Source organism: Hypanus sabinus, chromosome 22 (assembly GCF_030144855.1).
Source record: "Hypanus sabinus isolate sHypSab1 chromosome 22, sHypSab1.hap1, whole genome shotgun sequence".
NCBI classification, from domain to species: Eukaryota; Metazoa; Chordata; class Chondrichthyes; order Myliobatiformes; family Dasyatidae; genus Hypanus; species Hypanus sabinus.
Genome location: NC_082727.1, coordinates 13,271,525 through 13,297,051, shown reverse-complemented (window position 1 = coordinate 13,297,051; position 25,527 = coordinate 13,271,525). Strand labels below are relative to the sequence as shown.

The 25,527-nt window shown below is 41.9% G+C and overlaps 1 protein-coding gene and 1 long non-coding RNA gene across 3 annotated transcripts in view; one reads left to right on the top strand and one right to left on the bottom strand.

Annotated features, from left to right (window-relative positions):
* The window catches only part of got1 (glutamic-oxaloacetic transaminase 1, soluble), a 60,302-nt gene extending 37,851 nt beyond the window's left edge, over nt 1–22,451 (bottom strand). Inside the window, 6 exon segments of the mRNA XM_059947068.1 lie at nt 3,116–3,220; nt 3,789–3,901; nt 9,335–9,458; nt 13,160–13,236; nt 13,239–13,340; nt 22,217–22,451. Coding sequence (XP_059803051.1) covers nt 3,116–3,220; nt 3,789–3,901; nt 9,335–9,458; nt 13,160–13,236; nt 13,239–13,340; nt 22,217–22,328 — 633 coding nt within the window. The 5' untranslated portion in view covers nt 22,329–22,451.
* An 87-nt stretch (nt 22,452–22,538) lies between these two features.
* The window catches only part of LOC132379341 (uncharacterized), a 64,062-nt gene continuing 61,073 nt past the window's right edge, over nt 22,539–25,527 (top strand). For both annotated transcript variants that reach the window (XR_009507390.1, XR_009507391.1), the window contains exon 1: nt 22,539–24,855. This is a non-coding gene — a long non-coding RNA (uncharacterized LOC132379341). The remainder of the gene's footprint in view (nt 24,856–25,527) is intronic.

Here is a 25,527-nt window from a genome sequence, read left to right as displayed (position 1 = left end):
TTTCCCTCTTCTCATTGAAGCTATTACTAATCAAGAACCCATCAACTTCAACTTTAAATATATCCAATGATGACCTCAATAGCCAATTGTAGCAATGAATTTCACAGAACAACATCTGGCTGAAGAAATTCCTCCTTACCTTTGTTCTAAAGGGGCATCCTTCTAAACTGAGGGTATGCCTTCTGATCCTACATTCTCCCACTATCGAAAACATCCTCGCTATGCAAAGACTCCTCATACACTGAACCTATCATTCCCAAAACCATTTATTTACCCTCTCTGATCCTCAACACTGGATACGGTGTAGGTCCAGTCGAGTCCATAACAATTTCATTACTTTCAATCTCATCTCGAACTCAAGGAGGTAAAGGCACAGAATGTTTATGGTCTGCTCAAGTAGCATACCTGCGATCCATAATAAAGCTAAATGGTCTCTGCTGTCACTAAATTGCAAGTATATTTTTTCTTAGATTTTCTCAATAACCCAGACAATATCACAGCAGTCCATTATAAATGCAGTACAGTAAATTTAAAAACTTCATAAGACATAGGAGCAGAATTAAGCCATTTGACCCATCCAGTCTACTCCACAGACAATCTCCCAGACAATATAGAACAGGAAAACACATGCACCCTTTACAAATTCTCTGTCTCCAGTCATTAATGATAGTACCCATTTTAGATTTTACAAATGTGTGGAATAAGATAAATGTTGATGATGAGATAAAGAAATCTTTATTAGCAAAGAGGCCTTTAATTCAAAATAAACTTATTCCTTTTACAATGGATAATCAACTTTTATATAACTGGTTTCACAAAGGGATTAGATATATAGGAGACTGTTTTGAAGGAGGTATATTAATGTAATTTGACCAATTAAAGAATAAATACAAAATATCAAATAACACTCTTTTCTGTTATTTCCAATTAAGGGCTTATTTAAGAGATAAACTGGGTCAAACAATGTTATTGCCGAAACCTAATGAAATAGAAACTTTAATTCATAAAGGAAACATTTTTTAAATTATTTCTGGTATGTATAATTTGATTCAAAAACAGGCAATAAAACAAGGAATTCATAAGTCAAGACAAAAATGGGAAACTGATTTGAATATTAAAATTGACGAAACAAGTTGGTCAAGATTATGTCTTGACAGTACCACAAATACAATAAATGTTCGACTAAGATTAGTACAATATAATTTTTTACATCATTATATATTACACCACAAAAAATAATTAGATTAAACTCAAATTTATCTGATCAATGTTTTTGATGTAATCAAGGAAATGGTACTTTTTTTTTTACACTCTACTTGGTCTTGTTTTAAAATTCAACCTTTTTGGACAAATTTAAAGAGTTTTACTGGAACAAATTATTGGAATACAACTTCCACATAATCTAACATTATTTTTACTAGGCGATATTGAAGGGATAAAATGAAATCCAATTTGAATAAATATCAGAAAGTATTTATAAAAATTGCATTGGCAGTGGCCAAAAAGGCTATTGCAGTTACTTGGAAATCGGATTCATACTTAAGTATAGATCGTTGGAAGAATGAAATTTTTAGCTGCATTCCACTTGAAAAAATTACTTATAATTTAAGAGATAAATATGAAATATTTCTGAAAATTTGGTGCCCTTATTTACAAAAAATAGGATTAAATATATAGGTGCTCCAAAGATAAAATTATTGGTTATCTGGGGAAAGAAATAAATATATATATTAAAGCTATTATGAACTCCTTGGAGCATGTGGGGATCTTCCGATATCCAGGTATTCTTTCTTTCTTTTTTCTTCGCTTTTTTTTCCTATAGGGATATGTTAGGGGGAATAGGGAAGGGGGGGGGGGGAAAGGGTTGATAATTTTTTTTCTTTCTGTAACCTATTTGAAAATTCAATAACAAAATTTATATTAAAAAAGATTTTACAAATGTGTATTGCAAAATAAGTTAATTTTTATTTTTTGTATTTTATACTTCAATTGGATGTACTAAATGATGAATACAAAGTTCCCACTGGTGACAATGAATGAATTAACTGATCAGCATCACTCATTTGCCCATCTCTCCCAACTCAATAGATTAGCTTTTTCATCTCTCAGGTCTGAAAGAATGCTACAGGCGATCAAAAACTTGAGTCTACACTCTGTCACAAATTGGAACTGCATTAGGCTTTTTTACCCTCAAACCAGTTCCAAAACTCATGATCGCTATGGCTGATCCATGATATAACTTTCTTTGTCCACGTACCTCAATAGCTTTGACTTTTATTAACCAATCTTAGATTTATTTACTGAGTGCAGAATAGGTCCTCCCAGCCCTTCGAGCCACTCTGCCTACCAATTCCCTGATTTAATCCTAGCCCAATCATGGGACAATTTACAAAGACCAATTAACCTACCAATCGGAATGACTTTGGACATTGGGAGGAAACCAGAACACCCAGAGCATACACATGAGGTCACAGGGAGAAGGTACAAACTCCTAACAGACAATGACAGGACTTGAACCCAGCACTCCTGTACTATAAAGCATTGTGCTAACCACTACGTGCCACTAACCTAGTATAAACTGCCACCTGTAGTGAGGAAAAGTTCCTCATCTCTGTCACTTTTGTCTGTAAAATATTTCCTAACTCTACAGTTAGGAAAGACCTGGCTCTATTTTTAATTAGGACTCTGTCCTTAGTCCTAGATTTCACAGCAAATGGAAATGGTATCTATCTAGTGCGCCTATAACTAACTTAATCCTTCTGATATTTTGCAGACATCAGCAAAACAGTGCAAAAAAAAACTGAGTTCATATCAGTTTAGAGTGCAAAGAAAATTTAAAGTGGTTGTAAAATCAAATCTACCCCGCACTATCATGATTGTGTAATACTTACCCAATGCTCAGCCAAATCAAAGACACAGCACATTCCAGACAATAAGAAACATTTTGTCAACAGTACTTCCAACCTTTTTATCTATTTTCATGAGCTTGGACACCTACAAACCACTCTGAGATAACACTAAGATGATGTTTTTAAGCTGGCTGAGGTGATACGTTTAAAAAATAGTTTTTTGTTTGCCACCAAATGGAATTCTTTGAGGCCATGTCTTTCCATACCTTCATGACCTCGGCAATTTTCTTCCATTCCTCTGCAGTAGGATCAGTACCGGTTGGGTTGTGTGCACAAGCGTGCAACACGATAATTGAAAATTCTGGAGCATTCTAATTTTAAAGAGAGAGAGAAAAAAATTTAAAACAATATTTTGTACATGCAGAAAAAATGTGCAGCACATTCAGGTTTAGAAAGAGTAACAGGCTGTCTAATGGAGTAATGAGCCAGCTATAATTTATTAAATTCACCAGACCTCCTGACTGTGCGATCAGCAATATCGCAAGTCCTTCTCAGTCAATTCTCCACAGCAAAGGTGCTGAAGCTGTAGGCACAGGCCCAGATGTTCACTGTACCTAGCAATCAAGGCTTGGTTTTTGCATAAATATTTGTAATGACTCCCATTACCAGTGTACTTAAACTGGATTATGCAGAGTGCATTAGTTTTCTCAGCCAATAATTATTTCTTAACCCACACCTTAACCATTAAAATAACATTCTAGCCAAAGCCAGCAGGTCAGGCAACATTTATTGCAAAAGATGTTTCTAAGGTAACAGGGCTTTCGTCAGATAATGAAAATGTGTTCTGGCACAGTCAAAGGTCTCAAAAAGTTAATGTCAAATATTTCACTCTAACTATGGGTAAATATCGGAAATCAAAAATACTGTTGCAAAGCACACCTCCAGATCCTCCAGAAGTCCCTGTAGGTCGAGACCACGCTTGGTTGGGTCCCAGTAACGGTAGCTGCGAATATTGGTGAACCCAGCACCACCAAACACCCCATTGTGGTTTGCTGTAAAGTAAATATTGCCAATGGCATTAAGGGCTTGGTTCAAAACTAAATTTCTACAGAATCAGAATCAGGCTTATTATATATACTGAAATACAGAGTATTGTGAAATTTGTTGTTCTGTAACAGCAATACAGTACAATATATAGAAAACATAGAAACTATAAGTTAATTTAAGAAATATAAAAAATAAATGACACAAAAAGAGATCAAGATAGTGAGGTAATGTTCATGGGGGAGGCTAGTGTCCATGATGGAGCTGGCTGACTTAACAAACCTCTGAAGCTTTTCCCGATCCAGCGGATTGGAAACTCCATACCAGTCAGAATGCTCTCCGTGGTACATCTATACAACCATAGAACATTACAGTACAGAAACAGGCCTTTTGGCCCTTCTTGGCTGTGCCAAACCATTTTTCTGCCTAGTCCTACTGACCTGCAACTCGATCATATCCCTCCATACACCTCTCATCCATGTACCTGTCCAAGTTTTTCTCAAATGTTAAATCTGGCAGCTCATTCCACACTCCCACCACTCAAGAAGCCCTCCCCCATGTTCCCTTTAAACTTTTCCCCTTCACCCTTAACCCACATCCTCTATTTTTTTTTATCCCCTGGCCTCAGTGGAAAAAGCCTGCTTGCATTCACCCCTCATAATTTTGTATACCTCTATCAAGTCTCCCCTCATTCTTCTACGTTCCAGGGAATAAAGTCCTATTCCTTGGACTGTAGGAATTTGTTACAGGCTCTAGTGACGTACCAGATCTCCTAGTGAAATATAACTGCTAGCATGCCTTCTTCATAACTGCATCAGTATGTTGATCCAGGATAGATCTTTAGAGACAAGTGAAAATGCTGCAACACCACCTCGTGAAGCCGATGTGAGATGCTGCATTTTTGTGGACCCCACTCCTCATGCTTTTTCAGCCTTTCTCCTCTTCAGTCATTAAGGCCATAATTAGTGAACGTGAAACCACTCCAACAGCACCATACAGTGACTCCCAGCCTAATGTGAGTGTGTTAAACTCTGTCACTATCAATTAAAGAAAGGTCTCTTCTCAACCAGTAATGACAGTATAACCGTGTAAGATTTTGTGAATAAAACATGCAAAGATCATTTTATGTGCTTGACAAAAGCAGCAGCATATTGATGTTATTACATCAGACACCATCTCTGAAAGTGAATACAAGAACTGAACAATGATGTTGGTGAATTATGTAAACAGTTTCTATTATGAACTGTGTGTGTAATCTGTCACCTACACAGACACCGCCAGAATTCACCAAAACTAGCATTGTGAGTCTGTCTGGAGCTCATATAAATCACTTGGCTTGGGTCTTATGAGCCTTGATTGGAATGACAGCAGGTGCCTCTGGCTCATCCAGGGGTGCACTGACACACACATGGTCGTGTCACGATGCAGAGAGTATGGCAGTGGAACCATCCAAAGCTTGGTGGGTTGATTAAAGACGTTCTATAGAAATACATTGAGGTTTAACCTTCCTATCTACAATAAAAGCCCTCCCCCCCCCGTTCCAAAATGTGGAATGGGCCACTGTAAGTGCGTTATGCAAACAAAAGCAAATGAGTTAAATTGAATAAGTAGTGCAAAAATAGAAATAAAAAAAAGCAGTGAGGTAGTGTTCATGGCTTCAATGCCCATTCAGAAATCAGATGGCAGAGGGGAAGGTGCTCCTGAATTATTGAGTGTGCCTTCAGGCTTCTGTACCTCCTTCCTCAAGGTAGCAATGAGATCAAGGCAATACCTGGGTGGTGGGCATCTTTAATGATGGATGTTGTCTCTTTCAAGGAGATCCTGCTCCTTGATGACCTGGGTACTATGGAGACTGGTGCCCATGATAGAGCTGACGAAGTTTATAACTCTCCACAGCTCATTTTGATCCTGTGCAGGAGCCACCTCCTCCTGACACCCCAAACCAGACATTGATGCAGGCACTCAGAACGTCCGCTGTGGTACATGTTAGAAATGCGTGAGTGTTAATAAGTGTTAATGTTAATGCAGAACTGGATTAGCATCAGAGAAAATGATCCTCATCGACATGTTTCACTGTACATTTCAGTGTTTTAGTGTATGTGTGACAAGTAAGCCTAATCTTTAAAACCTTTAGAGTGTAAAAGAGTGGCATAATCTGGGAGAAGTTTACGGGAAATATAGGGAAGAACAAAATGAGTTATGACAGGATTAGTGCAGGGGTGATCACATTTTACAGACTTGATGTAATTTTCTGAGGAGATGACAAGCGCCAGGCAGTGGGTGGTATATACATAACATTTGACCAGATCCCTACCAGTAGGCTGATCCTAAAGATTAAGGCACATCAGATCCACAAATAAAATACTGGGACCTTACTGATTTGATAGATTGGATTCAAAATTGGTTTGGTTGTAGAAGACAGCGGGGAGCAGTGGGGGGAGAGGGTATTATGCTGATTATTCCGAATGGAGGTTTGTAACCAGTAGCGTTCCACAGGGGTCACTGTTGGGACCTCTATGAGATACGTATGAAAACGTAGGTGATCTCATTAGTAAGTTTGCAGATGACACAAAAATTGGTGAAGATGTGGATAGTGATGGAGGTGGGATGTTGCACTTCGGGAGATAAAACATAAGAGTAAGTGGCAGGCTAAGAGCAAGGGGTATAGGGTGTCTTACAACTTAGGTCCCAAAAAAGTGACAACACAAGTTGTTAGGGTGATAAAGAAGGTATTGAGCATAAAAATTGGGAAGTCATATTACAGCTGCATAAAACTTTGGTTCAGCTCCATTTGGAATTCTGCGTGCATTTCAAGTGACCGTATTTCAGTAGGAATGTGGAAAGGGTGCAAAAGTTCAGCAGGATGCTGCCTGGATTAGACAGCATTAACTACAAGGACAAGTTGGACAAATTTGGACTGTCTTCTCTGGAGGATCAGGGGCTGAGGGGTATGAGAGGTATAAACAGGGTGGGTAGTCACTCTTTTTTCCGGGATGAAAATATCAAACACTAGAAGGCATGGCTAAAAGAAGAGACAGCGAAAATTTGATGGAAACTTGAGGCAAATTATTTTTTTTAAAGTTAACTGGAACGTGTTGCCAGGGGAACTAGTCGAACTAGATATTGTAGCAACATTTAAAGAGGCACGTGAACAGGAAGAAGGACTGAAGAAAAATAGGTCAGAAGCAAACAGATGGGATTATTTTAAATTGGCATCATGGTTGGTGCAGACCAAAGGGCCTGTTTCAATTCTCTATCATTCTGACTATAAATTTACAGAGAGATTGCAGAACTCACAAAAAGGAAGTGAATAGTTGTTTCCCCAAACAATTCTCCTGTACTGTCCACACAGGTGCTTACCATTTATCAGTGAAGTTCCACGGTATTCAAGCTTATTAACTTCAACTAAACTGAACGGTAATGACAGGATTTCGCCACTAGAGGGGGCATTTTAGCAAATCCTAAGGGTACTCAGTGAAGTCAGCTGACCCTAATCAAAACAGGAATTGTGGTGCCTTAAAGGAATCGTAATTTCCTTTGTTACCTTGAGCCACAATGCTCCCTCTTCTAAATAATTGGTATCAATCAGCTTAGGGAAAATCACCCATCAAAAAAGTATTTATTGGCCAAATTGGCTTAACTGCTAAAGTGATATAACGAGCAAATGGGTTATTGTAATCAAAGAGGTCAGAACCTGATTTTTCCTACAGCAGATTCCAATTTTCTTTCCCTTCTTCCTTAGTGTATAGACCATCCACAACTGAATGATTGGACAAGAGTGCCTGACTGTATGTCATAGCTGGGCCACACTTAAAGGAGTCACATTGGAAAACAACTTGTACATCTTTTAACAACCTCCTTACAAGGTTTATTATTTATTGTAATGTCTGCACTGTTTTGTGCATTTTATGCAATCCTGGGTAGGTCTGTAGTCTAGTGTAGTTTTTTGTGTTGTTTTATGTAGTTCACTGTAAATTTTGCATTGTTTCATGTAGCACCATAGTCCTGAAAAACATTGTCTCGTTTTTACTGTGTACTATACCAGCAGTTATGGTCAAAAGGACAATAAAAAGTGACTTGGCTTGCCTTGTTGACTTGACAAGTGCACAGACTGAAATGGAATAGGGTGGGGATAAAACCTGCAGGCAAGACTACGATTCCTTAGTGTGCTAGGGAGTTGAGTGGTAGCGAGGCAATCAACAGCTCAGGGCCAGCCTCTATTTAAGTACGTATGTGAATGGATATACTGCATGCTTAACATGCCCCTCCAAAAGCACTCAAATTTGCTTTTTAATTATAGGGTTTTGGGGTGAATTCTTCTGGGAACCTCAGCTGGGCTGTGTTCTGCTCTTGAATTACACATGGAATTCAGCAGCTGAGCACTAACAGATTCAGCTGCACAAATAGCTCAGAACAGCACTCTGAGAGTACGGGTGCGAGTGTGGGACTTAGTTGAGCCATTCAAAATGGGCGGAATGCAAAGGAATGCAGTGGTTAGGGGGAAAGACGTTGTTCTCTACAGCTGTGTACGGGAGTCTGAGAAGTTACGTTCTCTCCCCAGCGCCATAATTAGGGATATCCTAGGCCAGGCAAACTTGGAGTGGGAGAGGAAAGATCCAGGTCTCATGATCCACATGTGGATCAATGATAAAAGAAAGAGATTCTGCTGCAGAAATACAAGTTTTAGAGTCCAAAGTAAAAAGCAGAATCACAAAGGTAATCATCGACAAATGAGTACCAAGCCACATGCTTATCTGTTTATGTATAGCTTTTCATAAAATTCTATCGCATTTCTCTTTCCCTGTAAATGCCTACAAGAAAGCAAATTTCTAGTATATGGTAACATACTTACTTTGATAATAAATTTACGAACATGCAAAATTGACAAAGATCAGAGAATTAAATTTGTGACTAGAAGACTGGTGTGGAAGAAATTAAATTCAATTCATGAGGCATCGGACTTGGTTTTTGAGAAAGGGAGCTGCTATTCCATTGGCACGGGCTTTCCCTGAATCACCCAAAATAAAGTCACATCGCCCATTCTGCCTTTTAGTTCGAATCGCTAGGATAACTTATGTGCAAAAAAAAACTTTCATAAAACTGAAATCCTATTGCCAAACCAAGTTCAATCCTGAGTGTGAATCTCATCATTGTAGTTTGAGGGAAATCCCCTCTGGGATTTCTAGATGTCACTCCAGCATTTGCCACAAAGATATACTGGCAGGCTGTCCACTGTAAATTAGTCCTTGGAATAGATATGTAGGACGAGGACTGTAGAGAGCGGATGGCCATTGTGTGAGTGAATGTTACAGGCTACACTGGAAAGGAGAATGGGGTTTACTGGCAGTCAGTAGGCTGAAAGGCTTCTTGCTGTGCTACCATAAGTAAATTAATAACATATCCTTTAAAAGACAATTTTCAAAATTTGGACAAGCACAAACCCCAAGTCGGCGCAGAAACATATACTGGAGTTGATGAGTTGTTAGTTCCATTGTACCATGCATGAAGAAATTCAGCACCCAAACGAAGTGCACCAGTTCCTCCCAGACACTGCACGCCACCCACCTGTCACAAAAAGGACACAGGTTAAGCTGAGATACAAAACAGTGGAAATCACTTTACTATCTTTCAATGGTGTTAAAATTGTACAGTGAGTTAAACTAATGTGACAATATGGAAGTTGAATACAAGAAAAATGTCACACCACTGCTTCCATTTTCAAGCTCTTGCATCTGCCAGCATTTAGCCCTGCAGGTGCAATCACTACAGCCAGCTCTTAGTAGGGCAACAACAGCACTCTTTCATCAATGGGGAAATCACGTCTACTAAACGAACAGATGTTGCAATGATAGAACAGATATGGGGGAGTACTGCCGGGGGGGGGGGGGGGGGGGGGGGGTCAGATAAACCTGGACAGACTAGTGAACGGTGCCTGCAGAAGACAAGTTCTTGTTGCACTGGACTATAGTAACTCTCCGGGGCTTCAGGCAGACACTCCTGCAGAAAATTTCCAGGGAGATACCTGAAAAAAACAATAATCCTGGCAATAAACTCATCCACCTTGGTGACCCTGCGAAGAATGTCACACTCTCTATGACTCTGAACTCCAAGGAAGAATCTTTGCATGGGCAAAGATTTTATTAGATGTTGCAGGAGGTTAAAGGTTGGGTTGTAGTTTCAGTAGCAGATTCTCTGGGGAAGAGTTAGTACAACACAGTAATTATATAAGAGCGAGCTCTCATCTTTCAAGCATGAGAGGTGGGAGGTTGAAACTCTCACTGGACATGTATTTTCCATTTTGCACTACCATTGATGAAACTCAAGGAATTTCATGCTGGACAAAAAGGGATTTTTGTGGACCACTTGGAGAGAAATTTCCAGGTCCGTGAGTGCATGTAGGGAGACTTCAGAATTTATTACATTACTTTTTGGAGCAAAAGAGAAGTTTTGTAGTTTGAGGACAGCCAAAAGACATTGATTGTTCTCTATTAAACAGCCCTATTCAGAAATCAACTTGACTTTTGACACTAGTATTATATTAACTCATCTGCAAATTCATACTCACTCTACTAACTAGTTCAGTTATTTGACTAAACAAAGTCGTGATGTTGTGCAAGTTTAATTTACTTATAGATAAAGCACAGAACAGGCCCATCTACAATCCACCTAGTTAATCCTAACCTAATCACATGACAATTTACAACAACCAGTATGTCTTTAGAGAGTGGGAGCAAACCCACGAGCTCACAGGGAGAACATACAAACTTCCTGCAGGCGATGCCAGAAAGGAACTCCAACACCCTGAACTGCTGTGTCATTGTGGCTCATCTGTTCAACCGTGGTTAATCTGTTAAATAGTCCTCATTTAAATTAAATCACTCCCTACCTTCTGGACAAGGCTACAGTTCTGATTTGAAAGAGTTCACACATAATCAAACACACTATAAAAATATCTTGTCTGCAATGGTTAAGGAAAGTTAATTACAATCTTGGATTTGGATTATCCAATTGAGAATGCCATCGCTTTTCTCCTCCACCACCCAAATTGCTCATTTTAACTCATTGCAAAACCATTTTGCAGCTTCTGCCTGAAACTCAATGAGAGTAGGAGTCTGGGATTGGGATTGGCTCCTGTGCTTTAATTCAAAATTAACTAACAGAAACACAAGAGACTGCAGCAACACACACAAAATGCTGCAGGAACTCAGTAGGTCAGGAAGCATCTCGAGGGAAAAGGGAGTTGGCATTTTGGGAGTTCAGGATTTCAGCAATTTGTTGCTATAAGATTGGTGGAGTCTTCAAGAACACTGCCTTTCCCATTTCTTTCCAATTAGCTATCAGAATTAAAACTGTTATCTAGCAAAAACAGAATGCATTAATTAGTTCCACAGCACACTTATCAATCTGCGCAAACTCATTAAAGCTATGCAAGTGAATCTTGCTTAACTAAACAAAACACAAAATGCTGGAGGAGCTCAGGATGTCAGGCAGCATCTATGGAGGGGGAAAACAGTGGCCCTTCATCAGGACTGTATAGGTGGGAAACTCGATTAACCAAATTTATTAAAAAAGGTCATATCATTGAACAGTCTATGGTTAATATTGAAGTAAAAATTCTGGAAATACTTGGCAGGTGAGACAGGAATGGGTAGAGAGCAAGTCAGAGCTAACTTTTTAGGTTGATATCCTAACATCAAAAGTTGAAAAAGTGCAAAATCAGAAAAAGGGTAAAGGATATGTTTGAGATAACGTGAAGAACAAGAAAGACAGATGATACAGGTGACAGGCATAATGTGCTAGAAGAACTCACAGAAACACTCATCACCCCCCCCCCCCCCCACAACTTCTTATTCTGGCATTTGCACCCTTCCTTTCCAGTTGGCTTCTCTGCTTGTGGAGAAAACTACACAGCCAGGCACAAAATGAAGTACATGTGAAGTTAAGATGGTGCCAAGTGGCTGCCGCTTCGAGCTCATCTGCGAAAAAAAGCTTAATTCCTCCCTTTAGTGTCTCCTTTCTCCCTTTTCAAGGATGATGGGGTTCTACTGAAGTCCTGATCTGCAAGTGGCACTCAAACTACAGGTTCTTTTTTAAACCATAGGTGAGTTCCCGTTCCTGGAGCTTATCATTTTCCGACATTCTCCAGGCGAGGCTTGGATGACGGTGCCTCTGGAATGCAGCCCTGTGGATGACCGATCTCAGGCTGGTGTCATGGGAAATGGAACACCAGGATTCCGCTATGAAAAAGCAATGCAACAGACTATAATATCATAACAGCGACTGTTGGTCTCCCCTTTCGCTGTGAAAATGGGTGACACGTGTGTGTGTGTGAGTGTGAGTGAGTGAGAGTGTGAGAGTGTGAGAGTGTGAGAGTGTGAGAGTGTGAGAGTGTGAGAGTGTGAGAGTGTGAGAGTGTGAGAGTGTGAGAGTGTGAGAGTGTGAGAGTGTGAGAGTGTGAGAGAGAGAGAGAGAGAGAGAGAGAGAGAGAGAGAGAGAGAGAGAGAGAGAGAGAGAGAGAGAGAGAGAGAGAGAGAGAGAGAGAGAGAGAGAGAGAGAGAGAGAGAGAGAGAGAGAGAGAGAGAGAGCACGCGCGCACCTGTGGTTTGTCAAACTGCAAACTGTCAGGTAAATAACAGTTTTTGTTGACTGCAGATGACGGTCTCTCTTTGGGTACCTTGTTGTTGCTCGGTGGGCACTGTGTTGATGCATGCTGCTGCTTGCAAGGGGGAAGGGGTGGAGGGGGCTTTGATTCTAATGTTTTTCCATCGTTCATTCTATTGGACTTTTTCCTGTTTTCATGGATGTCTGCAAAGACAAGTATTCCAGGTTGTATTCTGTATACATTCTCTGATAACCACTTGAATCATTGCTGCATAAGAAGGGAGTGTCTGAGCCCCTCGATGGTATGAACAAAGAACGAAAAGGCAGATGCCTGGAACTACTTGAGGATGTGTGGAGGAGAATTGGCTGGTAGTGGGTCAGAAGAATGAACCAAGGAGTTGCTGAGGAAATGGTAGATCTCCTGGGGGTGGCATTTCCACCTCTCCCCTTCTCTGCAACTTAAAATTTCAATTTCTAACTTCTTGTTCTGATGTGAGGTTATCATCCAGAAGTGTTGACACTGTTTCTCTCCGGTGCTTTTCTATGTAATCCACTAATGTAATTTCACTGGTAGTTTGATAAAAGCACTTGCACAACATTCCATTATTTACACTCTTTCCCACTCTGAGCATCAACAGTTCAAACCAATCAAACTAGGCACTTACCCTGCCTTCTGCAATGGCCGGATTGTCCTTTCCAAGAACTGTTTCACAAGAACTCTTGGTGAATTCTGGAATGCCAAAATGGGCACATATTCATGATTAAGACTATCATTATTAGCCAGGCATTTTTCCACCTTCCTCACCACAGGTAACACCCAGGGGTTCCCTTCGTCAGTACGATAAGCTGCAAGAAGCAATCAGAGAATAGGGGAAAGAGCAGTACATAGTTAAAATCTTACTAAAGAACACACTAAAGGACATTGCAGGAATAATTCAATTCTGCTGTGGTGTTCATCAATTTAAGGGAAATATTAAAAGATACCTGATTAAATGAATGTTTAAATCAACTAACTCATACATCTGCTTAAAGCATTAACACATCCAATTCTGTTGTTTTCTGTACAGAATGCAACTTCTGAAGAAACAGATTCAAGAAGCTCTGAAGTGCAAGTCAAAAGTAAATAATCAATAAAATACGGAATTATTTTTTTAAAAAACGATTGTCACTTAGCACCTTGTAAATGTTTTAAGAGAAATATTTTTTGTACTGCAGCATGTGTCTATACAGAATAGGTGTGTGTGCAATATGATTGGCTATTGCATTAAACCACCACAAATCAAAGGCAAGGTCAAGTTTATTGTCATGTGCACAAGTACATGAATACACACAGATGTAATGAAAAACAAACCTACAGCAACATCACAGGCACAGAGCATCAGATAAGCAACAGACACAAGAAAAACAAACTAAACTTGACCTGGATGGTGGGGATATTTAATGATGGATGGTGCTTTCCCGAGCCAGTGGCTCCTGTAGGTACTACTGGTGCTAGAGTGAGATACATCTGTGATGCACTGGGTAGAGTCCACCACTCCCTGCAACTTCTCATGTCCCTGTGCATTCGAATCCTGTACTGGGCCAGAATGCAGCCCATCAGGATACTTACTCTGCAGAGGCTTCAGTTCCATTCAGATGGTAGCAGGACCACTTAATTAAATATTGACATTCCAACTTTGTATAATAATTTGGAACTGTATCAGTTTGTTAAAGCTAGAGATTACCAATCTCCAAAAATGCACTAATGCCAGAATTGGCAGCCTTTTGGCTTCAAATTCCTACCACCCTTGCATTATTTAAATATTTCTAAACTTCACTGTTGGAAAACCTGCACATCCCAATCCTGATATATATTTTAAAAAATACTGGAAAGAATATTTTCTGGTTTATTCCTAAGTTGCAAAGTTAATTTCTGTCTTCTCTCCATCTACTCTATCCTTTAGACACTGTAAAAGTGCACACCAGGCATCTTGGCTGCAGTAGGTAAACGACAGCAGTTGACGACGTTTATTAGGAGGTAAGGCAACACTACTTGGAATTTAGTCAATACAGCAAAATGGGAAGCAACAGATGGGATAAAATAGACCAAATGGCAGCATAATATTAAACCCTACAGACCTGTGGGCTTCCTTTCCCCAAAAGGCTACATATTCGTGAAATAATCAAGTATATCTTTGTCACAAGTTACAGAACAGTATGTGCAAAATTCTTGGACACATGTATATAGTGAGGGTGCCTAGGACTTTTGGATGGTACTGTATCTGTCAACAAGGAGCAGAGAATGAGTTCGTAATCCAGTGGGAGCAAAGGATGTTGGGAATGGCGAATATGGTGACAGAGAATCAGTGCCAGGGCCAGGATGTGGCATAAGTGCAGGCACACCCAACCCTGAGACACCAGGCAAAGTAATTTGAATCCAAATAATTGGTTTATTGATCATTACAGAATGTTGCTCTGGTGTTTCCCACTTCTTCCCTTCTCCTGTTCCCAACCATGATTCCCCTCTCCGTGCTCACCTATCAGAATCAGGTTTATCATCACACACGTCATGAAGTCTGTGGGGTTTTTTGCGGCAACAGTACAGTGCAATTCATAAAATTACTACAATACTGTGCAAAAGTCTTAGGCACCCTGTTCCTGTTCTTCAGCTATAATGGTATGAGCATCATGAACTGTGTTTCCTCAGTCTCCGCAGAGGCTGTGCCAAGGCGCGTCACACTGTCCTGCAACCAGCAGCCGTGGACTTGCAATGAAGACTGGCAGGTCTGGGCAAATCAAAGTGCTTTTTTCTGTCAAATTCCAGCAATGATTGATCAACGCACACAAGGTGCAGGAAGAACTCCGCAAGTCAGGCAGGATCTATGGAGAGGAATAAACAGTCAATGTTTCAATCAAGATCCTTCATCAGGACTTGCTCAAGATTTCCAGTATTTGCACAATCTCTTGTGTTAATTATTAGTGACAACTGATGTTGGACTCTGCACAAAGCATAGAGTCCTCAGCTATATTGCTATTCAGGATATTTGGGGGACAGTGAGGGAAAGTGCTACCCAACAGCAGCAACAAAGGAATTCTGTCCACAGTCGGGGAGTCTGATGCACAAATATTCATGTCATCACATGAAAAGACATTATATTTTAGGGAACTGGTATAGAACCTTCCCAACTCAAAGAGGGAAGTACAGAAAGATTGAAGAAACCCTTTACACAATGTCTACTGCACATTACAGAACAGAAGCTGGGATCAGACTTGTTCAAGTGTGAAATGAGTTTACTTCGGCCTTTCCGCTTTGTGTACAAAATATGCCAATTTACAATCCAGTGGCTGGAACAATTTATTCCTGCACTGCCACTGCCTGACTTTGTGCTGTAGATACAGGAACAGAATTAGGCCATTCAGCCGATCAAGCCCACTTCACCATTCGATCATGGCTGGTTTTCCCCTCTCAACCCCATCTTCTTGTCTTCTCCCTCTAACTTTTGACAACTTTACTAATCAAGAACGTTTCAACCTCCAAGTTAAATACACCCAATGGATTGCCCTCCCAGGTTCTGTGACAATGAATTACACAGATTCACCACCCTATGGTTAAAGAAATTCCTCTTCATCTCTGTACTAAAGGGACATTTATTTTGAGACTATGCCCTCTTGTCCCAGACTCTCCCACTATAGCAAGCATCTTTTCCACGTCCACTCTATCTAGGCCTTTCAATATGCATTAACAATCTCTGTTCTCAACTCTTACAGGTAAGGGATTAACTTGCTCTCACCAAGGCTCGTGGGTAGTGAAGGTGTCCATTGAGGGTAAGGTAGGAACCACAGACACTTCTACAGGTCATGCTACATCTGCAGAGACAGACTTTTCCACAGATGCCAATTGACCTGCGAAGAATTTCCTGGCACGGTAGCAGAAGAGTTGACAATAACACCAACAACCCAGCTTCAGTTCCAACACTGTCTGTAAAGGGTTAATACGTTCTCCCTGTGGATTTCCTCTGAGTGTTCTAGTTTCCCTCCACATTCCAAAGGCATTGTTTAGTGGGTTAATTGGGTTACATGTGTGTAATTGGGCAGCACACCATCATTGGGTCAGAAGGACCGTTGTTACTGTGCCGTATCTAAATAAAATAAATCAAATATCTTGTTGATCTTTTTTTTTGAAGCAGAGGGTCTTGCCTTCCTACCCACTGAGGCTAAACAATGAAATTCATCACAGACTTCAAATTGCCAATGCAGTCTTTGCTCAATTTAGGAAAAGATCTCTGACCCAACACAAAACCAGTCTACCATGCTCCAGTAATCTTTAGCAACCTACAGGCTTTAAGACATGGACTGCATACAGCACTTCAAGACACCAAACACAAGTCATCTCTAGCTTACAAACGCTGATTCATGAATAGGACAAACATACAAGGAGTGTTTGGGACAGACTGACAGGATGGATTTGCCAGCATTGTCTCCCATGTAGGAATATAGTTCATGGCTTCATTTCTGACCTGTGAACTGTCATAGCTTGGGGATGACAGATACCATCAATGATGTCTCCACAAAATCATCAGGGAGCATCACTGGAAAAGTTTCCTGTCCCAGGCTAACATACTTGGTCATACTCAGTCAGATACACTAGGCAAGCCATGTACCACATGCCCAACAACAAATTCCCAGAACAGCTGCTCTAGATCTATTGAGATTAGAGGAAATGACAATCCTTGACTCCTCCTTGACTCTTGGGAGCACCTGCCCTGTAATCACTCAAACTGGAGAGGGATGACATTGAGATGCTCGAGTCCATGCTTGACCTGCTGAGTATTTCTAGGTATGGTACTGAAGCAGTTAACAGAACGCCAGCAACTTGGGTTCAATTCCGCCGCTGTCTGTAAGGAGTTTGTATGTTTTGCTGTAAACAAAGTGCAGTGTACAGAACTCACAAACCATCCATCCACCTGACCCATCTATAGAAAAGTTTACAGTTCCTGTATTGACCTCATAGAACCCACAAGACTAGAGTGAAGCAAGTCATTCTGAACCACTGAGAAATGAGACAGCAAGAAACATGTACCCAACCCTGCTTTGCATTTTTCTTTGCTCAAGGCTCTGGACGAAGGTGCTTTAATCCCTGCAATACAAAGACCATTCAATTCAGCATATTCCAATAAACCAGGGCCCAGAATTTTAGCATGGTAACAGCAACAAAAGTGTACACCATTCTCCTGCAGTGCTCTGACACGAAGCAAGATATCATCTTACCAGTGTGGCCATTTATAAGAACCCACTGCCACATGTGACATTGAGTAGCAATCAGCAAAGCAAAACTGTAACGATGAGATTCCTCCATCCACAAAAACGCTGATAGGAAGACACTGCAAGCACAGGCAGCTTTTGTGAAATTTCTGAACTTTGATGGATTCTTTAAAAAAATCTACTGGTACAGAAATAGTACAAAATCTTTACAATCCCTGATTAGGACATGGCACCAAAACAAGTCAATAAAAATGTATTTTATATTTCCAATTTTAGAAAGCCTGGTTAAGAGTATCTCAAGGTCAGGTAGAGATACAAAAGAGTCACCAGCAGGAAGAATAGTACTATAGTCTAAACCCAGTGACAACAAAGAACGCATAATGTTTCTGTGTAAGGGCGATGACATGATAAAGGAAAATTTTCAGAATACCACCGGCATATGTCATGAAATTTGTTGTCTTTACGACAGGAGTACAATGCTATACATGATGATAGGGGGAAAATGAATTACAGTAAGTATATATACATATAACGTTAAAATTACATAAGTAGTGTAAAAATAAAAGTAGTGAAGTAGTATTCATGGGTTTATTGGCAATTCAGAAATCTGATGGCAAAGGGGAAGAAACTGTCCTGAATTGGTTAGTGTGTGCCTTCAGGCTCCCGTACCCCATTCTGGTTGGTAGCAATAAGAGTAGGTCATGTCCTGGTGGCAGGACCCTTTAATGGCAGATGCTGCCTTTTTGATGCATCGCTCCTTGAAGGTGTCCTGGATGCTGGGGAGGCTAGTGCCCATGATGGAGCTGACTGAGTTCACAACTTGCTGCAGCTTATTCTGATCCTGTGTAGTGGTCCTTCCATACCCAACAGCAATGCAGCCAGTTGAAATGCTCTCCATGGCACATTTGCAGAAATTTGTGAGTGTCTTTTCATGTGGACAAGTTCCCCAGTAGACATTACCAGTCTGAGGGGTGCTGCCGAGAGGCCAAAGTACATATTGAAATTGGCTTATTATTGTCACATTTACTGAGGTACAGCGAAAAGCTTGTTTTGCATATCGTTGATACAGATCAAATCATTACACAGAGCTTTTGAGATAAAACAACAGAATACTGGGAAAAAAGTGAAACAGCAAAAAGAGGACTTACAGTGCGGGTAGACAATAAAGTACAAGGTCATGAAGAGGTAGACCGTGAAGTTAAGAGCCGACAGCCACTATTACAACTGTGTGCTGGTGGAAGAGCGATGCTTGATAGAGCACCAATCAATTGCCTCAGATTAAAAAGAAGGTACTAAGGTGAACTCAGTACATTAGAAGACATTTTATACAAAAAAAAATCATAAGGTCAAAGTTATGGAGTCAGTAAAGAGGCAACTGAGCAACTACCCTGTATTGAATTCTATTACAGATTAACTGACCCTGAAACTCTGTAGATCCCTAAACGTTTCCATCCAAAAATGGTAATGAGGATCCATTTGGGAATCTCATGCCCCAGCTATACTTACCTCTGCGACCTAAGCTCAAATGACATCAAGAATGCCATTTGCTTTGTAACAAATTGCGTGCTTAACAACTGCAGGACAGCTTGAAGCAATTATGACATCTTAGAAAGGGAAGTCCAGACCAGAATAAGAGGAAGCAAATTAAATTTAACAGTATCTATATTTAGCAATCATGGCAATATATTTCTAAACTTAACCAATGTTCTAATGATTTAAGATCATAGGAACTGCTACTGGTTATAACACTGCCTTAATTAGAACATACAGGATGCACAGCTGATACTGCTTTCCGACAGAGAAAAGTCACGTTTAGTGTAAAATAACAGTTTACTGGGAAGGACAGAACCTCGGAAATGTAATTCAACATTAAAGCAGTTCCATATCCATCAAATATCCTTATCACAAGAAAGTCTATGTGGCATAGACTTCTGCAGTCTCAATATTCATAGCTATTTCACAGGGCAGAACAGGCCTTCTGGTCTGAAGAGCTGCAGCAACCTGTAACCTACTTATTAACCCAGTGACTCAGCAGTGATCTAAGGGTATCAACATGTTTGTTTGCTTATATTTTTCTGAAAAGACCTTCTGCTTGTGTAACTTTTGTGCAACAGACAACACTGGCAAAAAAAAGTTTAGTGGAGCCGGATTTCATAACATTCTGCTTTTATTGCGGCAACATCTTGGGCAATCAGAATTGAAAATTTTCCTTAATACTGTCCCAACAGGCCACTTTCAATCGCGCCCAACACAACATCAGCAAATCTATGACACAGCCAAGGACAAGAAGGGCAAGGTACTGTTACATTGCTGTGGTGTGCACAACAGGTCAAATGCAACCATGGTAGAAAATTGTTGGCCCTCCTTTAGTGAGCAATGCCTACTTCCCTACCCATAACCTATCTGCAGCGGTTACAGAAGGATAAGTTAGCAAGACTACATTGATGGCAGGTCTGTACTATATCGGTACTCCAGGATGGAATCCACAACCAAGTGGGAAGTGACTGAGGCGAGACTGGTGACCACTGCACCCAAGGAGGAACCTCAGTTTCTTTAACACAGTAACCAGCAGGTTTTAACAAGTAAGAAGAAAAACAGAACATGCTGGATGTCAAACACCATCCGTGGAGAGTGATACAGTCCTGATGAAGAGTCTTTGACCTAAAATCATTAACTCTTCTTTCTACAGATGCTGCCTGACCTGTTGAATGTTTCCAACATTTCTGTTTTCATTTCAGGTTTCCACTATTTTCTTTTTTTTTAAAAATTTTTTGATCAGTGATCCTCCATAGTTTTAATATCTCACTGGCAGAACTAACAGAAAGTGTGAATAAGACATAGGAGCAGAATTAGGCCATTTGGCCCATCAAGTCTGCTCCACCGTTTCACTGTGGCTGATCCATTTTCCCTCTCAGTGCCAATATTCCGACTTCTCCCCATATTCCTTTGTGCCTTAACCAATCAAGAATCTATCAATCTCTGCCTTAAATATATTTACATTTATTACATATGGCTACTTGGCCTCCACAGATGCCCATGGCAACGCATTCCACAGACTGACCACTCTTTGGGTAAAGAAATCCTTCCTTATCTCTGTTCTAAAAGGACACCCCTCTAATCTGAGGCTGCGTCCGCTGGTCTTAAGACACCCCCACTGCAGGAAACAGGAACCATTGAGAGGCAGAATGTAAAACTTCTGCCTCATAGCTCAAGCCTGATCCAAGATTCTGCCTGGGTAGAGCTTGCACATTCTCGATGGGATTACCAGTTTCCTTCCACATTCCAAAAATTGTCACTTTAAACTGCTCATGATGTGTGAATGGGAGATATAACCCGTGGGGAAATTACAGAAGCATTGGAACTAGTGTACATGTCTGATGATCAGTGTGAGTGGCTCTTTTCTTGTTGTAGTTTTGTGTGATTCTATAATACTGACACATGTTAAAACTACACTGAAGTTGTTTGCAAAAACTTTGATCATGATTATTGAAAACTGCCAATAGCTGGTGCTGCCATGGAACATTACAGCACAGAAACAAGCCTTTTGGCCCTTTTTGGCTGTGCTGAACCATTTTTCTGCCTAGTCCCACTGACCTGCACCTGGCCCATATCCCTCCATACACCTCTCATCCATGTACCTGTCCAAGTTTTTCTTAAATGTTAACAGTGAGCCCGCATTTACCACTTCATCTGGCAGTTCATTCCACACTCCCACCACTCTCTGTGTGAAGAAGCCCCCCCCCCAATGTTCCCTTTAAACTTTTCCCCCTTCACCCTTAACCCATGTCCTCTGGTTTTTTTCACCCCGAGCCTCAGTGGAAAAAGCCTGCTTGCATTCAGAGTTGCCCTCCAGAGTTTGCGCGGTGGAAGACAAGCTGGACCAGGACAACATCCCATGCCCCATCTTACCGCAGGCCGTGCCACCCGGGAAGTTGGGCTACATACATCTTTGTGACTGTATGCTTTTCTGCTCTTGTAACTACTATATGGTGCTATTCCACCTTGGTCCCGGACGAATGCTGTTTCACCTGGCTGTATTCATGAATGCCACTTAAACTTGAAAGGCTTGTCCTTCAGTACTAGACTACACAGGGAATCAACACGAGAACGTAGGCTGAACGAGTGTGCAAATTCGAATGAATGGATTGCCAATCCAGTCCTCCCGTCTCGAGAACCAATCACAACCCATTTCACATACCCTTACAAAAATCACGTAATGATACCGTATTTGGCCCTCGAATACACCTTTAAAAATCCACCTACATTTGCAGAAGGCAAACTCTCTGCCTACTGAGATCAGGGGTCACCACCTCTGTTGGGGAGTTATCCTGTCCGCTGCCTCTGGGGTTCGGGATCCATCCAGCTCCCTGGGATGTGGGTGACCCCCGAACTGTCTCTGGGATTCACCCTTCACTGGTCTGGCTGGTTCCGATCCACAGCTGAGGGAAGGCCCGGTGAGGCGATCGGAGCCGGGATCTTACCTCCAACTCCCAAGTTGACCTTCTTGGGGTTCGGGTCCTCCTTGAAGTCGGCCGTCAGCTTAAAGATGACCACGGGCGCAGCCAGCGGCACAGCAGCGAAAAAGGACGCCATCGGGGCAGCGCTGAGAGGAGGGTCGGAGGAACCGGACGTTCGGGCGGGGAACAGCGATCAGCAGCACGAAACCCCCGGGCGACCTTGAGCCCGCGCAGCGCTCCCCTGTGACGTCACCTCCGACCGGTGCACGTTGCACAAATCAGCGCCAAGGAGCCTGTCCCGCCTCCCCAATGATTGTCTGTCACCGGCAAGGTAGCACCGCCCCTCCCATGATTGGCTACAATGGCCGCCCACCGACCGACGCGCGTGCATTCTGGGTAGTACGGTCACCTAGCAACGGCCTAGACGCACTTGGAGTAATGCTGGTCGCCTCCTTAAGGGAAGGACTTGAAGTATTAGAGAGGCCGCAGAGAAGGTTTACCGGAGCGCTGCCTGGATGAGGAAACGAGTTAGAGCTTCTCTCTTTGGAGCGAAAGAGGCACGGAGAGAATAGGCAGCCAGGTACTTTTTTCCCAGGGTGGAAATGGCTAATACGAGGGTGCGTGATTTTATAGTGATTGGAGGTAGGTACAGTGTCAGAGGTAGTTCTGTTTTGCACAGAGTGGCGGGTGCGTGGAACGTGCTGCCAGTGGTAGAGGCAAATACATTAGGGACATTTAGGAAACTGTTATACAGGCACGTGGATGAATGAAAAAATGGAGGAGTGTACAGGAGGGAAGGGGCAGGTGAATCTTAGAATGGGTCGGCAAACATCATGGGCTGATGGGCCTGTACCGTGCTTTAATACTATATTAGGGAGCATAGTGGTTAGCACCACGTTTTACAGTACCAGCAACCCAGGTTCAGTTCCCGCCACTGCCTTTAAGAAGTTAGTACATTCTCCCCGTGACCACGTGGGTTTTCTCTCACAGTCCAAGGACCTACTGATTGTAAATTGTCCCGTGATGAGGCTAGGGTTGAATCGGGGAATTGCTGGGCGGCTTAAAGGGCTGGAAGGTCCAGTTTCACGCTGTATCTCAATAAGTAAATAAATCTTCTAACAAGAACTGGCCTCCCTGTCAATCCATTGCAACAGGAAGAACATCTGACCTCTTTATTCATTACAACAATTGTGCTCTTCCCCCCCCCCACCCCCTTTCTGTTCAACACACCGACCGGTGCAGCAGATATTGTGTACAGTTCTGATCACCGAATTATAGGGAAGATGTCAACAAAATAGAGAGAGTACAGAGGATATTTACTAGAACCTTACCTGGGTTTCAGCACCTATAATAGGCATCCATTAGTCTCGTGAGACCATGGATTTGCGCCTTGGAAGAAGGACGCCAACGTCACTTGGAAGGTTTTTCCAGGGCACAGGCCTGGGCAGGGTTGTATGAGAGACCAGCAGTTGCCCAAGCTGCAAGCTTTCCCTTCTCCACACCACCAATGTGTCCAAGGGAAGGTGGGCACTGGGACCCAAGCAGCTTGGCACCGGTGTTGTCACAGAGCAATGTGTTGTTAGGTGTCTTGCTCAAGGATCCAAACACACTGCCTCAGTTGAGGCTCGAACCAGTGACCTTCAGGTTACTAGTCCAATGCCTTATCCACCAAGCCATGTGCCAATAAAGATACGGAGAAGGTTGTGGGAGGACTTGATAGAGGTATTTAAAATTATGAGGAGGATAGATAGAGTTGACGTGGATAGGCTTTTTCCATTGAGAGTAGGGGAGATTCAAACAAGAGGACATGAGTTGAGAGTTAAGGGGCAAAAATTTAGGGGTAACACAAGGGGGAACTTCTTTACTCAGAGAGTGGTAGCTATGAGGAATGAGCTTCCAGCAGAAGTGGTAGAGGCAGGTTTGATTTTGTCATTTTAAAAAAAGCTGGATAGATATATGGACAGGGAAGAAATGGAGGGTTATGGGCTGAGTGCAGGTTGGTGGGACTAGGTGAGAGTAAACGTTCGGCACGGACTATACGGGCCGAGATGTCCTGTTTCCATGCTGTAATTGTTATATAATCTAGAGGGGAGGGGTGAAGATGGGTAATGGGGAGATTGGAGGTGGCGGGTGTCTGGGGATGGTTTGAAAGGGGAGAAACCACCAGAGGGAGTGCTCATCTGAAAGTGGAAAACTCTGTTCAAGCAATCGGGTTTGGTCTACCAAGACAGAAGATGAGGCACTGGGCTGCACTCAGGCAGTGGAGGGTGTGGATGGACAGTACAGTATGGGAAAGGGAAGGGGGATTGAAATGGCATGCAGCTGTGAGTTTGGTATGGCCACTATGGACAGAACATCAGTGCTCAGTGAAACGATTGCCCATTGATCTTGGCAGTGCAGAGGAGGCCACATCAGGAGCACCAAATACAGTCGACACGTTTGCTGGAGGTCAGCAAAGTCCAAAGGTCGAAGTTCAGTGTTCAGCGAATCTGCAACATGAAGCCTGAAGGTCACAGGCCCTGGATCAGCGTGTTCAGGGGTTTGAGATCTGCAAGTCCAGGCCAGGGACTAGAGGTTGGTGGCTCGATATCTTCCAGTCTGAAAGTCCATAGCCAAGGACTGGTGGTCTGAGAGCCAGAGGCAGCCTGTCTGTGAGTTTGCAGGTAAGTGGCTTATTTTGCTGTTGTTGGATGTGTTGTTCTGCTGAACATAGTGGGCCTGCGATGTTGGCACCAGAATGTGTGGCGTCACTTGTGGGCTGTCTCCAGCACATCCTTAGTTTGTGTTGGTTGTTAATGTGAACAATGCATGTCACTGTATGTTTCAATGTACATCTCAGATTCCAGGTGAAAGAGCCAGTGGGCACGATCACAGGTGGTGTAACACATTCTCTTACTCATCCTTCCTCACCATCATCCAGTGACCCTAACAGGCCTTCTTGGTTCACATACAACTCAAATGGCTTCTTCTCCTGGGACACAGAATATAAGAGCTGCGCTGTTGTGCTACAACTTTATAAAACATTGGTTATACCATATCTGGAGTATTGCATGCAATACTGGTCAGAATCAAGTTTAAAATCACTGATTTTGAATGGGAGAACCCGGTGACTACTGGATTACAGGAAAGTGAATTCACTGAGTTATTGAATGATAGTTTTTTGATCCAGTACATTAGTGCACCAATAAAAGGGGTTGGGGGGGGGGGTCTGTCTAGATCCTGTAACAATCAGGATAGAATTTTGAGTATGGAAGTTGTTGAGCCTTTAGGAACAAATGATCATAACATTGTTAGTCTCAAAGTATTTTGGGAGAGTATGTCAATAAAAGCCAAAA